Source organism: Chiroxiphia lanceolata, chromosome 9 (assembly GCF_009829145.1).
Source record: "Chiroxiphia lanceolata isolate bChiLan1 chromosome 9, bChiLan1.pri, whole genome shotgun sequence".
Lineage (NCBI taxonomy): Eukaryota > Metazoa > Chordata > Aves > Passeriformes > Pipridae > Chiroxiphia > Chiroxiphia lanceolata.
Genome location: NC_045645.1, coordinates 27,088,668 through 27,105,142, shown reverse-complemented (window position 1 = coordinate 27,105,142; position 16,475 = coordinate 27,088,668). Strand labels below are relative to the sequence as shown.

The 16,475-nt window shown below is 58.0% G+C and overlaps 1 protein-coding gene across 1 annotated transcript; it reads left to right on the top strand.

The window, feature by feature from the left end:
* The first annotated feature begins 3,050 nt into the window (after positions 1-3,050).
* Positions 3,051-15,869, top strand: LHX4 (LIM homeobox 4). The gene is made up of 6 exons (XM_032696572.1): positions 3,051-3,139; positions 9,544-9,715; positions 12,767-12,969; positions 13,148-13,302; positions 13,902-14,073; positions 14,164-15,869. The coding sequence occupies exons 1-6, from the start codon at positions 3,064-3,066 to the stop codon at positions 14,559-14,561; spliced, it is 1,176 nt and encodes a 391-aa protein (XP_032552463.1). The 5' UTR covers positions 3,051-3,063; the 3' UTR covers positions 14,562-15,869.
* The last annotated feature ends 606 nt before the right edge of the window (positions 15,870-16,475 follow it).

The window sequence follows — 16,475 nt, the reverse complement described above, 5'->3', positions numbered from 1 at the left end:
CCCAGCCTGGGTCAGGAGTGGGTTTTCCTTACACCCCCCGCCCCCAATTCTGCCGCGAAACTCCCTGTTGCATCAGGGAACAATGCACCGATGTCCCCCTCGGTGACGCGCTGCCCAAACCAGCCCCAATTCCAACGTGCCCAGTGCTGGGGCGCAAAAGGGGAGGCTGGGTCCGTGTCTCGGCACAGCTCTGGGGTTTACCTGCATTTTATTAATGACTAAGCCCGGTAGGGAAGGTGCAGGAGCACCGTCCCTGCTCCTCTGTGGGTTTTGCATCACTGCCTCACACTGCTTGTGCCTTCATCCAGCTGCAGGGCCAGAGGGGTTTGGGCAATGCCAAGGTGGAAGTGGGGCAACTGAGCGGGGCCAGACCCCCCCAGACTGCCTCACAAATGCAACCTGATGAAAATTATGACATTCGACAGTTCTGCACCGCCCCTTGGCTCTGCTTTAGCTCTGGGAGGAGGAGAAAGCCTGAAGGGGGGCCTTTCATATCCGTCACCTGTAACCTCCCTGCTTGGGCAGCACCAGGAAGGACCCAGCAGCATTTTGGGTGGCACTGAGGGGGTTTGCTGGTCAAGAAGCTCGTGCCCATCTCCACAATCCCCTCCTCCTCATGTGCTGAGATAACTGTGTGCTGGGGAAAGCAAACCCAAAAGAGACCAAAAAAGCCCAGAAGTGACCTAGAAAACACCCAAAGAGACCAAAAAAAAAAAAAACCCCACCGACATGAAGAACAGATGGACAGCAGGAAGGACGGAGGGGAACAAAGCAGTACTACAAGGAGAGGAGAGGGATGAAGGCTCTGCTGGGAAGATGTGGTGAGCCGTGAGCAAGCAGGGGGAAGATGCTGGTGGGGTATTTTTTTAGTGGTGGGAGCCCCCCCTGCAGCACGATGCTCCCCCCAGGTGAGGGTTCGGCGCTGTGCGACTCCCTGTGCCCACTCATCGCTGCCATGAGTGATCCCGAGCGGGGCAGAGGGGGCTGGATCAATCTGGCAAAGCAGAAAAATGAATGAAAATTGAATTCCCCGAGGAGAAGGGGGTGGGGGGGAGCTGTTATCCCGGCTGAGAGATAAATCAGGGCGTGCCGGAGAGCTGGGGGACTGAGATGACTCCCAGCAGCGGTGGAATAATTAGGGAAATAGGTTGGAAATGCAAAGCAGCGGGACAGGGAGGCGATGGGGCAATGTCCGTCTGTCCGTCTGTCCGCACATCCGGCTAAACTTCTCCCGTAAATCTGCCCTAGGGACCCGCCTTTCTGCCTGCTGAGAGCCACACTCCGGCTGGCTGGGGACTGGGGGGGACGGTGACCCCTGTCCCGAGGGGCTGCGGAGCGCAGGTGGCCGGGGGCGGCGGGGGCTGCTTGTGCTTAATGCACTTAAGAGCCGGAGCTTGGTTTAGGGGAGAAGGGGAGGGAATCGGATGGGAGAGGATGAGGTTCATCTCCCCCGCCGTGGGAAGTCGATTTTGGGGCTCTGTGGAGTGCGGGGTGAGCCATCTCCTGCAATGAGTGTGCGCCAGTCTCTGCCCAGAGGCGTGAGATGAGCCTGACAGGGTATTGCTTGTAAAAATGAAGATTTGGGGGTCAAAACTCAGCAGCTCATAGAAAAACTTATTTTTTTTTTCTTAAGGAACCCTCAGGCTTAATACATTTTTTTAGGTTCTATTACTTTTATTTTTAACCAATTTTTCCCGAGCTGCTGGCTTGTCCCACACGCACATTTCCTGACGGGGTGGTTCAGGTTTTTTTCAGGCGGGAAAAGCCTTTTCCTAATTCGCATTTCAAAGTGGAAATGAAGGCATGGAAAGGGCACACGTGCTGAGGATGGCTGGGTGAGCATCCTCCCACACCCCTCCCGGCACTGCCACGTGTGTTACCTCGGGGGTTCCACCCTGCCCAGCGCTCTAAGCACCCCTCGGCCAGGCAGAGTAGGGTGTCCCAGCACATCGGGGCTGTTTGGCACCGTTGTCCCCGAGCCGGTGACACAATGAGCGCCAGGAAAGGTGATGCTCGAGGCACCCACTCTCTGACTTAACTTCATCTGCATTTCACTGAACTTCCTTGCTCAGCCCTTTGCCACCAGGCACCGCCACACTGCTGTCCCTCTGGTGGCACAGGGTTTTCCTTGGGCAAAGTCCCGTGGGGGTCCTCCTGGGAGCCATAGCCACGCCGATCCCTTTGCCCCGCGGCTTTGGCATCACCACCCTTGTGTCACCACTGCCAGCTGGGCTGTCAGACTGGGCATGCTGTGGACTTGGGCTGGCTCTTTCCATACCCGAGTGTGTCCCTGAGGGAGCCACGATTGGGAAGGGCTCCGGGTGAGTGTTACAGCGCCATGCGGAAGCAGAGCTTGCCATGGGAGTTACCAGCCACTGGACAATAACTGATATTAGGAGGTACCAGTCACCGGGCAGTAACTGGTTTTGGCGTGGTAGCAACGGGATGGCGATGTGCCAGTGTCTGCTGGAGCAAGAAAAGGTGCCCCCTTGACTACGACCCCATTCCCAGCAGCAGGAGGGACAGGGCTGGGGCTGTATGCCCAAAGTGGGGATTGCCAACACCTTCCATGGAGTGTGAGAAGGTCCTTGAGCCCGGAGAGCAGAGATCACGGCCTTTGGCTCTTCACTCTCCCAGCAGAGACTCGGCCGGACAGAGCTCCCTGGCACCGGCCAGGACCATGTCGCGACAGCGCTGTGTCGCGACAGCCGCTGGAGGCCGGCCCGGCCCCGGGGCACCTCGAGACCCCGCCCCTTCCCCGCAGGCCCCGCCCCCGTGGGCAAGCCACGCCTCCTCACCACCAGACCCCGCCCCCTCCGGCGCGGAGCGGGCGCTGATTGGCCGCGGGCGGCCCGTCCCGCCCCCGCCCCCCTGCGGGCGGTGACGTCACGCGCGCTCCCCGCAGGGGAATGAATGGGAGGCGGCACCGGCACCGGGACACGGCACCGGGACACCGGGACACGGCACCGGGACACGCCACCTCCCGCCGCCGGGCTCCGCCGGCCCGGCCCGCCGCTCTCCCGCCCCTCTTCGCTCCCCTCCGCCGCCCCCCGGGCCAATAAAATGATGCAAAGCTCCGCGCTCGCTGCCGAAGGGGCTGTCAAGGGGCTTCCCGAGATCCTCGGTGTGCCGGTGCAACGTAAGGACCATTTTCTCTTCTCCTTCCTTCGCTCCGTGCCGCAAGGGCGGCCCCGGGCCGGCGGGGCCGGGCGGGCAGGGGCCGGCGGGGCAGCGCCCTGCGGGTGTGCAGGTGCCTCCGCTCCCGGTCGCTCCCGGCTCTGCCCTTCCCGTTTGTTTTTCCCAGTGTGTAGCACCGTTAACGGACGTAAAAATTTGGAGCGCGCGGGAGGGAGAGCGGCGCCCCGGGGGAATGCGGGCCCGGCCCCGATGGGGAGGACGGTGCGGCCGCGGCTCCGGCTGTGCGTGTACAAGTGCGTGTGTGTCTGTGTGTGTGTCTGTGTGTGTGTCTGTGTGTGTGTCTGTCTATGTGTGTGCGTGGCCCCGATCCCCTCCCGCCCCCGCGCACCCCCGGCCCGCAGCGCACGACACCCCGCTTGTATCGTTTATCGCGACAAGGCAGCGAACGGCGGCGGTGGGAAGGGACCCGCGGGTGTGCGTGCGGGTTATGCCGGGATGGCGAGCCCGGCCGGGCGCCGTGGAGCGGTGCCGCCGTGTCCGTGTCTGTCCAAAAAGCAGCTACAGGTAGCGCGTTCGTGGGGGTGCAAATAGGATACGTGTGTGTGTGTGTGTGTGTGTGTGTGTGTGTGTGTGTGTGTGTGCGCGCACAGGGCAGATGGACCCCACAGGTGGATGGACCCGAGCAGGACGCGCCGGCAGCCGGGTGTGAGCCATAGAGGCCGTCGGCCCCCCCTTCCCTATAGCGCCGAGCCCCGCGCGGGGGGAGCCTATGGGCACACACATCCCTATGGATACCCCCTATGGATGGCGGGGGGCGGCCGTGGCCGGTGCGCAGGCGAGCAGAGGTGGCCTCCGCGGGTATTATTATTATTATTTTATTTTGTTTTATTTTCTCCTCGTTTCCAAACGGTTCCCGAGACCCAGGCCGTCCCTACGGGCCCGGAACGGGGGGACCCCGCCGGTGGCAGTCGGGCGAGGCTCGGCCCCTCCAGAGCGGCACCGGAAAAGTTTAGGGGAGGGAGCCCAGGCGAGGGGGGAGAGCTCGGGAAGCGGCGTGGGTAGAAAGGGGCCTGAGCCCCAGGAGAGCCCGGCCGGGGTCCGGCCGCCTTTCGGGGGACACGCTGGGTAACGGGGGGGTGCGCACCCTGTCGCCTGCCCGCTCCGGGACGGGTTCCCCCCCCCACCTCTCGCCGTTGCCCCCCAGAGCCTCCCTCGCTGTTCCGAGCCCTGCACCGGCCCCCGCCCGCCCCCCCCCCGGGCTGCTGTAATTCGTTTTCCGTGAGTGTTTGGCGGGGAGCGAGGCCGGTGCCCCTGCCTGAGGCTGCTGGCGGCCGGTCTCCATCCTGCTGGGGGAGGCCTGTCCCCGTTATCCCCCGTTTCGGTCCCGTTGTTGGGCTCCGGCAGGGGGGCAGGTGGGCCCGTTTAGCCGTAATTCACCGCAGCAGAGAGGAAGAAAAATCCCGGTCAGGAGCATAGAGCCGGAGCCGGTGCAGGGACAGGGACGGGGACAGCCAGGGTCTGTCCCACGGCCGCATCCCGACCTGTTCCCAGCGGCAAGGTCACTTCTACGGCCTCGGCCCCCCCCCCCGATTTAGTGAGAAATGAGGTGCCTAAATCACTCTGGAGCAGCATCGCCCCAGCACAGGTCCTGGTTTGGCCCTTCTGGGGTCCACCAAACTCCCCTGCCCGTGACATTGTCATCCCTGTACCGCCTGATGGATGTCAGCAATTAGCAGGAAAGAATCCAACGAGATATTATTATTATTATTACTACTACTACTATCACTATTGCTATTATTTCTATTATTGCTATTATTACTATTATCATTGTTTATTTAAGTGCAAAAAACAGCCGCAGAAGTAAAATAGAGGAGGGTGGGCTGCTATAAAAGTTTCCATCGTTCTGTGGTTCTCCCGCTGCCCCAGCCCGATCCCCGCGGCCGCTGCCAGCTCCCAGCCACCTGCTTTCATGTCGTGACAGCTTTGGGGCCTGATCCTGCCCCAGTTACACAGTACACAGTCCCCTCTGGGCCAAAGGGAATTGCGCCTGGGCAGGGGACCCCTTCCCAAGGGGGAGCCGGGGTCTCCTCCCAGCCCCCAGCAGCCCCTCGGTATTTCATCGTACGTGCGAGGAAAATCCGTGACATTTTAATTTCTAATCGCTATTAAATAGCAGATTTTCTTCTCAGTTTAACCACCTTATTTAGCAGAGACTGTGTCCTACAGCATCCTCTTTACATCACCCTCTTCTGCAGGATTTGGGGGAGCTGAGCCCCTCCTCCCCCGCCCCCGACAGACCTAGCTCAGCCTTGCAGACGGGGTTGTTAAAAATAAAATTCCAAATATTATTTATGAATATTGTTTTGCAAATCTCACCGAAGTCAAAACTTGTGCCAAAGCCTGTGGGAACGGTGCCCGGGTGCCGGCAGGCTCTGGCCAAGGGGCTGGAGGGAGGGGAGTGATTAATCGCCGCTGGGAAAGTCGTTTGCCCGCAGCAGAGAAATGAATTGGAGGGTTTTTGCATGCGAAGGAATGATGATTCCTCCCCGCAGAAAGACTTTTTAAGGAATCCCCAATGTGTTGCTTTCTTTGGGTTCGGTGCAGGCTCCGGTACCGGGGGGGGGTGTGGGGTGTAAATGGGTCCGCCTTTGTGCTCCGGTTTTCCACCCGCATTCCCGGGAACCCTTTCTGCAGCATCCGCGGGTGACCATCCCTTCCCCTTAAAAGACCAAAACGCAACCCAAAAACAGGGGCTGGTTCGGCACCGCGGTGCCCGGCAGGGCCGGGCTGGGGGCGCGCCGGGAAGGGCATCCCCCCCGCCGCTGCCCCCACATCCCCCCCCCCCGCTCGGTTTCAGAGGGGTTTTTGCGGTCTGAGGGATTACTGAGGCCACCGGCGCGTTTGTTTCGTTTCCATCGTTATTTCTTTAATTTTTTTCCCGTCGGGGAGAAACAGGGCTGGAGGTTGGACCCGCCGCTAATAAATCACGGTGGCGGCGGGGGCGTGGGGCCCCTGCCAGGCCGTCGCTCGGGCCCCCGGGCGTGGGAGGCTGCGTGGGGAGGCGGGGGAGTGCGGATCTGCCCACGGGTCTTAATGGGATACGGCCAAATCCCCGTCCGGGCAGCCGCCGGCGGGAGGCAGGGAGGCACATCACCCCGGGGAGGGGCGTGACTCCCAAACTTACCCCCCATGCCCCGGGGAGCGGTTTGTATTGAGGCTGCTGCATCCCTGGGGTGGTCCCGGGGTGGAGAGGAGGGGACCCCGCGGCTGTGTCCCCCCCCCGCCCCCGGAGCATCGATCAAACCACCCTGCGCACGGAGCCAGCCCGGGTTTGCTGGTGGGCAAAGACAGCAAGGGAGGGCGTTATTCCTGTTGTATCAATTATTTCCACTAACTTTATTCCTATTCTACCAAATAATTTAGTGGAAACGAGCGCAACAAATGCGAGGCAGGGAGGCAGCCGCGTCCCTTGCAGAGCACAAAGCAGGTCGCGGGGCTTGAATTTGAGATGTTTTCTCCCTGCAAACCAGTGGGCTGATTGGGACATCTTCTGGTTCCCCTGGCAGCTCCCCCATTATTATTATTATTATTATTATTATTATTATTATTGTTATTATTATGCACAGGGGGAAGCAGCCAACTGGGTGCGAGCTCTGCACTTCTGTGTGCACGCACAGACATCATTGCACACACAGTGCATGGGGTTGGTGCTGTACTTCTGCAGCGAGGTTGGAAGGAAAATCGGTCGCTTCTTGGAGAAAAAAAAAAAAAGTAGTTTTCTCTGGAAATTCGAAGGGAGATGTTGCGTTGTGGGCTGCAGTTGTTTGCCTGTTGAAATGGAGCTGTGTTGCTGCTCCTAGGGAGGAGAAAGCTGCTTGTTAGTTGTGAGTGTGTGTATATATACATGTAGGATGTGTGCATATAAATACAGGCACGTGTTATATAAACAGTCATTTATATATAAAACGTTTCCTAAAGGTGCGCTGGCGTTTGTGAAATAACCGAGAAGGATTTCCTCGGGCTGATGCTGAGCTGGTGCCATCGCCGGTGCCAGCGGCTTTTGCATCTCTCTCGAACAGGTTTAACAAATCCGGTGTGGAAAATGTGGTTGGTGCCCACCTGCAGCCGCGGGGGTGGAGAGAGGGGAGTGAGGCATCCAGGTGTTCTCAAAGCGAGAAGGAAAACAGGGACCTATGCAAGCTGTAGAAATTTTGCTTTTTGAATTTATTCTGCTGTTGTTAATGCGACAGGGGCTTAAATGCCAGCAATAACTACGGTCTGAAGGGCGCTGGGATTGTAACTGTCTAACGTGGGGAATGAAATAAGCTGCCTTCACGTGAGGTACGTGTCAGTACCCCAAAGGATTTTGAAATAATGTTACTTGAGGCTGTAACAATATGATTATTTTCTGTGCTGTTTTTCTCCTTTCCCCCTTCTTTCCTCTTCCCACCTTCTTTCCTATTTCCCCCTTTCTTTATTTCCTTCCTCTTTTTTTCTTCTTCTTCCCTCTTTCTTTCCTTTTCCCCTTCCCCTTTTCTTCCTTTTCCCCTTCCCCTTTTCTTCCTTTTCCCCTTCCCCTTTTCCTCCTTTTCTCCCTTTTCCTTTATTCTCTTTTTCTCCCTTGTCCAGTTTAATTCATTTTCTCTCTTCTCTCACGCTTTTTCGTTTCTCCTTTATTGTTTTCTTTTTTCCCATTTCCTTTCTTTCTTTTTCCTTCCCTTTCCTTTTTTTATCTTCTTCCTTTTTGCAAATTTTTCCCCTTTTTAAATATTTTTCCCTTTTATCTTTCTCCTTTTTAAAATATTTTTCCTTTTTAAATATTTTTCCTTTTTTAATCCTTTTCCTTTTAAAATATTTTTCTTTTTAAAATCTATTTCCTTTTTATACTCTTCTTTTTTTTTAAATCTCGTTCCTTTTTTTATCTTTTTTCCTTTTCCACAATTTTTTCCTTTTTTTAAAACCTTTTCCCTTTTAAAATTCTTTTCCTTTTTAAAAAATATTTTCTCCTTTTTTAATCTTTTCCCTTTTTCCTTTTTTATTCTTCCTGTTTACCCTTTTCACCTCCCGGTAGCACCCAGGCCAGAGAGGTAGACCCCTCTCCCTCCACATCGCCTCCCCCATGCCTTGGGCAGCACAGGGACACGTTCTTCTGCCATTCCCATCCCTTGTCCTTTGCAGCCTGGCTGTGCTACTCCGGCTGGGGACAACCCAGCCCCTCCTAAGCCTCCTCAGCCTTTGGAGCAGCATAATTCCAAAAAAAACACCCCCTTTTCCCCATCGTAATTTTCTGCCAGCACCTTCAGGCTGGGGAGGGAGCAGCCCTTGTACAAACCATCTCTCCTGCTCTTACTCTCCAGCTCTGGGCATGGTGGTGGATTTTCCCCCAAAATCCATCTGCTTTCATGTGCGTGGGTGAGCTTTATGTGCCTGGCTTTTACCGGGAAATCTGCTCCTGCAGACTCTTGCTGTACCTCCCATTTATTCCAAGCTACGGGCAGAGAGAAAGAGAAATATCCAGCTCTCCAGATCTTTGGAAGCTGTGTATCTATAGGCAAACGTTGTGTAGGAATCTGGATGGCCAGAAATACATCTTGCCATAAGAAAAGCCTGCCTTCTGTGAGCCTTCCTTCTCACACTCCCACAGTGTGAGGGGCTGGACGTGGGGAGGGCTGGATGGGACTGGACCTGACACCCCCGGCTAGCTCTGCTCCAGCTTGGCCTTGCTTTAGCCCACGTTTTCCAGCCGTTTCCAGCGACAGGAATCTGTAACACCCTGGCTGGATGGGAGAAAGCAGGCTGTCCCCATCACAGGAAAACCGGAGTCCAGAGGGATGTTGGACCATGGAGGATGCGAAGGCATGTGGTGCCCTGGCACTGCAGGGAGAGGGGCCAGCATGGCCAGCACGGGTGGCTCGTGGTCCTCGGGATGCAGGGGGAGCGGAGGGGAAGAGTCTTTTGTCCGTGTTGACAAAGCCTTTGGCGGTGAGGTGGAGGTGCCCTGCAACCCCGGGTCACAGCTGGGACCCCACAGTTGGTCCCATGGGGACCAACAGGCTGCGTTCCTGTTTGGGGGTTGTGGGATGCCGTTCCAGAGGGAGCGAGAGGCAGGCAGGGAAACAGGTGTCAGGGAGCAGGACGTGGTCTGGAAAAACGGGGTGCAGAAAGGAAAAGCATCACGTGTGTGTGTCTGTGTCCAGAGGAGCCGGTGGGACCGTGGGCTTTGCTATCCCAGAGGGTTTTGGCAAAGGTCGGCAAAGGCAGATGTACTGGGACACCTCCTCACCCCACAAAGCCCTGGCATGTGCCCAGGCGGGGCTTTGCCAGCCGGGTGGGGGCCCCGCGGGGCCGACGGGGCTGCGGGGGCTGACGCTGCTCTTCTCTCCATCCCTCTCCCCCCCTGCCCAGAGATCCCCCAGTGCGCCGGCTGCAACCAGCACATCCTGGACAAGTTCATCCTCAAGGTCCTGGACCGGCACTGGCACAGCTCCTGCCTCAAGTGTGCCGACTGCCAGATGCAGCTGGCCGACCGCTGCTTCTCCCGGGCCGGCAGCGTCTACTGCAAGGAGGATTTCTTCAAGTGAGTACCCCTCGGGGGCACAGCCCCCCCGAAAGCGTCGTCTCCCCGCCTGAGAAGCAAACACACAACCTATTTTTGAGCATAATTTCGCCAAAATCTTCCTACGCCTTTTGTCGTTGCTGGTTTTGTTGTGAAAATGAAGGGAATGTTGGTGCTTTACAGCTGCCGCAAGCTGGATGCAGGTTGTTGGGATTTAGCCATCTGAAAGCCCCAAATCTCCCTGATGCTCCTGTGCCTCCCCTGTGCGGGTGTTCAGCCCCTCGGGATGACAACCTGCGGCGGTTCGGCAGCGGCCCCGGCTCCGCTCGGAGCTAGAGGGCAGGAGAAACCCGCACAAGGCAGCGATAACACTGCCTGTTCCTTTCAAGTCCTTCACTCGCCTCGCCGCGATTTGCTGATGCCGTTTCTTTCCCTTCACCTTTTACCTCTTCTTTTGTTCCTTTTTTTTTTTTTTCTTTTATCCTTTTATTTTTTTGCTCCCATTAGTGTGAAAACCTCATTTGATTGCGTTGGCAGCTGCCTCGGAGCTGTGCAGTGCCCCAGCCTTGGCGTTTCCCTGCTCCCATGAGACAGGACAACCTGTTCTCCATTAAAAATGGACTTCTCAGTGGAGATGCTCTGGTCCCTGGCTGCCGGTGACATTTGGGAGTTTTTCCCAAGGGATGGCAGAGGGTCACCTGTCACCCCTCAGCACCAGCCAGCTAAACCAACCGATGGCCATTACAATTACTCCCCAGACAGCACTTTACCTGCCTGCCCATCCCCGGGCTCTCAGGCCTCCCACATCCCCCACATCTCCTCCTCATCCATCAGGACCAAAGATGCAGCTTGAATTTCTCCTTCCCAGCGACGGTCAAAGCAGCCGCTCCAGCCTGGGTAATAACACTTCACTTCTGATATTTTCCAGCCTATTAATCTCCAAGTCATTTAAATAGTCGCCCAAAAGGTGCGGGTAATCAATGTTAATTGGAGTTGAAAGATCAGTGACTTTCTCAGATGAGGTCCTGCCTGGATTATTTGGTGCCAATCAATAGCAGCTCGGCGCTCGCCCGGGCACTTGCCTCACCTTTCCTTCACCGCTCATTGATTTCGGGGTAGGGAACTTGTGGAGGACGTGAGGATTTCGGCTCAACTTCAGAGGCAGTTGGAAAGGTGGGAGCTGCTTCAGAAAAGATCAGATTGATTTTTGATTTTTATCTTTTTTTTTTTTCCCTCGCCTGAATCGCAGCTCGTGGTCCCCAGCCATGGGTGTCTCTGTGCTGGGACCGGCCATTCCCAGGCGGTGTGAAATTCCCCCCGGGATGCTGGAGAAGGTGTTAAAATGGCTTTTATAGTGTTCTGTGAGAGGGGGTGAATGGGCAGAGGGAAGATGGAGGCTGCAGAGCGGGCACCAGCTCAGCCTTTGGAGCAGAAAAGCATCGTCTGTCTGTCCTACCCCTCCCTGTGTACATGCCCGCCTCCCTCCTTCCCTCCATTCACACCATCCCTTCATGACTCCCTCCATCCCTTCGTCCATCCCTTTATCCTCCATTCCAACCCTCCCTTCATCCTTCCATTTATCCTCCATCCGTCCCTCCCTCCATCCCTTCGTCTATCCCTTTATCCTCCATTCCAACCCTCCCTTCATCCCTCCCTCTCTCTGTCCATCTCCTATCCATCCCTCTCCCATCTCTTCCTCCCTCCTTCCTGCCCTCCCTCCCTCCCACACCTTCCCTCCCAGCTGAGGTCTCCCCAGCAGATGTCCAGGCACTCTCCCTTTAGGATACAAATCCAGAAAATTAGGCAAACCAGGGTTTTCCTCCTCACCTTCTGCTTCCAACACCCTGGAACAGTGCTGGCACCACTCATGCCCAGTGCCTGCCACCCGTCCCTGGGTGACACCTGTGTGACTTTGGGACTGTCTCAAGGCCCCAGCCTTGGTGGCTGTGTCCTGGCTTTCCACAGGGCATGAGAGCGTGGGTAGCCATGGGGCTTGAGGGTGATTTTGCACTGTCAGGGGATGTTCAGCCCTGAGGGGACAGTGAGAAGTGCTTGGGATGGCTGCACCCCCCGGGCTCCCCTGAATGCCACTGCCTGCCCCTGCAGCCTTGGGGCCAAAAGGCTTGGGTGTTCCTGGGCTGCACCTTCAAAGCAGATGGAGCATTTAAGGCGTAGAGGACAGATTATTCCAATAGCTTTCTCACCTGGGCTGCTGCTGCAATGCCAGAGTGACTCCATGGGGTCCTGATGTCCTGCTGATGGGGGGTTTAGGGGCACTGCAGGGAGCAGGGGAGACCCTGCAGAGCCCTTGTGGTGCCAATGGGAGGTGGACATCTGCCCCATCTCAATCCCACAGCATCTGTTGCTGAAAACACCAGTGGAATGTCCACTTACTTTTGACTTTCTCCTGTGCTACCACCACCTAATGGCGTGTGTCGGCGTGTGTCACCCTCATGCTGTTAATTCAGGGAATTCACTCCTTGGACGCTCCTTCCACACTTCCTGCACCGTTCCATGTGTTCCTTGCATGCTTTTTCACATTCCTAGCACACTCCTCACGCACCCATTGCATGTGCCTTCCACACTCCTTGTCCCATTCCTGCACACCCCTTTCATGCTGTTTCACACTCCTTGCACATTCCTTGCGGCCGAGCTGGTGGCTTTGCTCATTCCAACACCTGCCCCACAGCAGCCCACCCAATGCCCCTGCCAGGCCCTCGTTATGGTGTAAGAGCCCCATCATTCTGCATTAATCTGGGATTCATCTTGCCAGCGGGGTGGCGTAATTAATTTATTTGGTATTAATGTCGATGAAATATGTACTGTCCTTGCAGGGGAAAATCAGGCAGCCTATAAGCATTAGTTAAAAGAACCATTAAAATCAAACCTTCCTCAGCTCCATTAGGCCGGTCTCTCACTCTGAGGAAGATAAACCCCCGCCGTGTGAAGTGTCATGCATAATAAGGTTGATTGCTGGTTTAAACTCTGCCCTGTCTGCTGGTCCCAGTCCCATCTCTGCCCAGCAAAGCTCACCTCGCCGGGGGGCTCAGGGTCACCCGTTTCTCCCTGCAGGCGTTTCGGGACCAAATGCACGGCGTGCCAGCAGGGCATCCCCCCCACCCAGGTGGTCCGCAAGGCCCAGGACTTCGTGTACCACCTCCACTGCTTCGCCTGCATCATCTGCAGCCGGCAGCTGGCCACGGGGGATGAGTTCTACCTGATGGAGGACGGGCGGCTGGTCTGCAAGGAGGACTACGAGACTGCCAAGCAGAACGGTAGGCACCCCTCAGGGGCTGCGGGGGGCACAGCACACCGAGGGCCGGCCATGGCTCGTAGCACTGGTGAGCCTGTGGGAAAGTGTCCCTGCAGGCTCCGGGACGGCTGGTTCTGGGGAGATATTCCCAACGCCGTGGGCTGGCAGTTCAGAGACGGCACCGCCTGCTTCCCTTGCAGATGACTCCGAGGCGGGCGCGAAGCGGCCCCGGACCACCATCACAGCCAAGCAGCTGGAAACGCTGAAAAATGCCTACAAAAACTCCCCCAAGCCCGCCCGGCACGTGCGGGAGCAGCTCTCCTCCGAGACGGGGCTTGACATGAGGGTGGTGCAGGTGAGGCCGTGGGGGTGCCCCTCTCCACCCTGCCCCCGGAGAAGGGTGACACTGGGGTCCCTCTGGGGTGTCTGGGTGCTGCATTTCAGGGGATGCAGGGGTGGCAGAGGTATTGGGGTGGCATGGCTGCTCGGGAGCTGGGCTGCAGGGATGTTGGGGTCCTGGATTGCATGGAGGTGTGGGAGATGGGGTGCGGGGGTGCAGGCATGCAGGGTTGCAGGGGTTTAGGGGTGCTGGCATGCAGGGTTGCAGGGGTTTAGGGGTTTAGGGATGCTGGCATGCAGGGTTGCAGGGGTTTAGGGGTGCTGGGGTTTAGGGGTGCTGGGTTGCATGAGTGTGTCCCTCCTTGTTTTCCTTCCTTGCCCTCCAAACCGGGCGCATTGGTGCTGCATCCATGTCCCCCCCACACAGTTGGCATGCTGGGGTGCAGGAGTGCTGGATTGCAGGGGTGCTAGCGTGTGGGGTTGGAGTGTGTTGGGTAGCAGAGGTGCTGGCATGCTGGGATGTAGCGGTTCCATGGGTGTTGGGTGCAGGAACGCCGGCACGCAGGAGCGCCCAGGGTGCCGCGGTGCCATCGATGTCCCCATTTCCCGCCCCAGGTGTGGTTCCAGAACCGCCGGGCCAAGGAGAAGCGGCTGAAGAAGGACGCGGGGCGGCACCGCTGGGGGCAGTTCTACAAGAGCGTGAAGCGGAGCCGCGGGGGTGGGAAGCTGGAGAAGGAGAGCTCGGCCGAGGACTGCGGTGTCAGCGACAGCGAGCTCAGCTTCCGCGGTGAGCGGGGCGCCCGCGAGGGGCCGGGGGGCCGCGGGGCCGCCCCCTGCGCTGACCCCCCTCCTCTGCTGTCCCTCCTCTCCCCGGCAGAAGACCAGATCCTCTCCGAGCTGGGCCACAACAACAGGGTTTACGGCACCGTGGGGGACGTGGCGGGCGGACAGTTGCTGAACGGCGGCTTCTCCATGGAGGGGACGGGACAGTCGTACCAGGACTTGCGGGACGGGAGTCCCTACGGCCTCCCCCAGTCGCCGTCGTCCATCTCCTCCCTGCCGTCCCACCCGCCCTTGCTGAACGGGCTGGACTACGCCATGGACGGCAGCCTGGGGCTGGTGGCCCACGGGGCGCAGGGGGTGAGTCAGACGCTGCGGGCCATGGCCGGGGGGGGCCCCACCTCCGACATCTCCACGGGCAGCAGCGTCGGGTACCCAGACTTTCCCACCAGCCCGGCCTCCTGGCTGGACGACATGGATCACCCCCCTTTCTAAGCGCTGCTCGCCCCCCGCCCCGGCCCCCTCGCTCCCCCCCCAGCCCGCAAGCGCAGCACTGAGGGCACCCGCCGGCGGTTGACCTTTCCAGGATTTCCCATGGGAATTGGCCCCGGAGGGCTGCAGGGAGGGGCGGGCAGCACTGGCGGTGGGTAGGGGCGTCTGTGCTCGGGGCGAGGGGCACGGATGCCTTCGGGTGTAAGCACAAGAGAGGTGTCGGCGCACGGGATGCACGGCGAGGACCCGGCGCAGGGCTGGGGCACGGCCGTGGTGTGGGACAGCGGGAGGGAAAAGAAGGACAATCAGGGATGGCAGAGTCCGTCCCGGCACCCGCGCCAGCCCCGCAGTTCCCGCACCCCCCGGCCGAGCACCGCTGCTATTTTCAAGAGTTATTTTTCGATATACGGAGTTGAAATGCAACTCGGCGCTGCCCGGAGCCTCAGCAGAATGAGAAATCTATATTGTAGAAGGGTTTATTTTGCCGGGGACGTGTCCGAGCGAGGCCACTGTCCCGCTGCCCGGAGCGATGCTGCCGGGGAAGATCCTGCCTGCTCGTGGCCGCGGGGCCATGATTTATCCCCGGGCACACAGGAGTGTTTATGGAGCATCACTGCGGTTTCACCATGGTCACGCGATGGGGAGGAATTGAAAAACAATGCCTCTGGCTCGGGATGCCCACTGGCCAAGCTGGGCTGGGGTGGAGCCAGCAGGGATGCTTGGAGCTGGCACCTGGAAAGCAGCTGCTGGAAGGATGGGTGGGAGAGGTGGGCAATGTTTGCTCTGAGGGTATTGCAAAAAATTCCCCCCAAAGGGGGAAAAAGAGTATTTTGTCAGCTGCAGAAGCAGCTGCATGGTGGGGAGTGGAGGGGATTGGGGTGTGAGATGTCCCTGGTATAGGCCACCGATGTCCTTTGGTGCCGTGGGGCTGATGGCACCAAGGGTGGGTGCAGGCATCCAGGGAGGATTCAGGTGGCTTTGGCACATCCTGCAAGCCCCATGGGGTCTGCTCCTGGCCAGGCCCACCCAGCACCAGCCCCTCGCTCAAAACCCATGTGCCTGTCTCCCCCAGCACAGTCCGCATCCCCTACCCTCAGACATTCAGCTCCATGGATAAAATCCAGCTCCACACTCTCTGCCCGGGGTGCCCAGCTCTGTCCCAACCCCACAGGGATGCCCCAGCCTCCGGGTCCCTGCCATCCCCTCTGGCTCTGGGGTGATGCTGATGATCCCAGACTGCCATCCATCAGGGAGGGCTGGGGGTGGATCCCTTCAGCTGGCTGCTGCCAGGGGCATTGGGAGCTCTGAAAGCAAAGGGGAAAAAAGAATAAAAATGAAAAAAAAAAAAAGCCACACAAGAAAGCACATCACTGGTCTGTCCCTGTCCCTCCTTGGCCCCCCAGCTGGGTGCATTGGTGCTGCAGGAGCTGCCCCAGCTGCATCCACGTGCCTCCCCCCTCCCCATCCTTGGATGCTGCTTCGTGCCAAGCCCCCAGCCTTGCTGGCACTGGTGGGGAGGGGGACAGGGGAGAGCCGTGCCCGCTGCTCTCCATCCCCCTTCGACAAGGCCAAATGTCTCCTCCTCCCCTCGCTGTGTAAATTTTGTACAGTTCCAGAAAGTGAGAGTCTTGTTTCCTGGGGGGGGAAAAAAAAAAAGGAAAAAAACCCACAAAAACAAAAACCCAACAAAAATAATAATAAAAAAAAATTTTAAAAGAATAAAACCTTATTTATTGCCACGTCTTGGGGAGAAACGATCCTGCCCAGCGCCCCTGAATTCGGGCCCAGGGCGTTGCTTTTGTTCCCTGCCTCCGGTGCATTGGCATGAGATGTGTACAGTCACCCCCTCCGCTGCGAGGGAAAGCGATGGCAAATAAACTCGGGATGCTCTTTAGCAGCTGCTGTCTTTGGGATTTT

Coding starts and splice junctions, on each gene's coding strand:
- LHX4 (XM_032696572.1), top strand. CDS start 3,064: ATGATGCAAAGCTCCGCGCTCGCTGCCGAAGGGGCTGTCAAGGGGCTT. Junction 12,970..13,147: donor CGAGACTGCCAAGCAGAACG/GTAGGCACCCCT, acceptor CTTCCCTTGCAG/ATGACTCCGAGGCGGGCGCG. Junction 13,303..13,901: donor TTGACATGAGGGTGGTGCAG/GTGAGGCCGTGG, acceptor TTCCCGCCCCAG/GTGTGGTTCCAGAACCGCCG.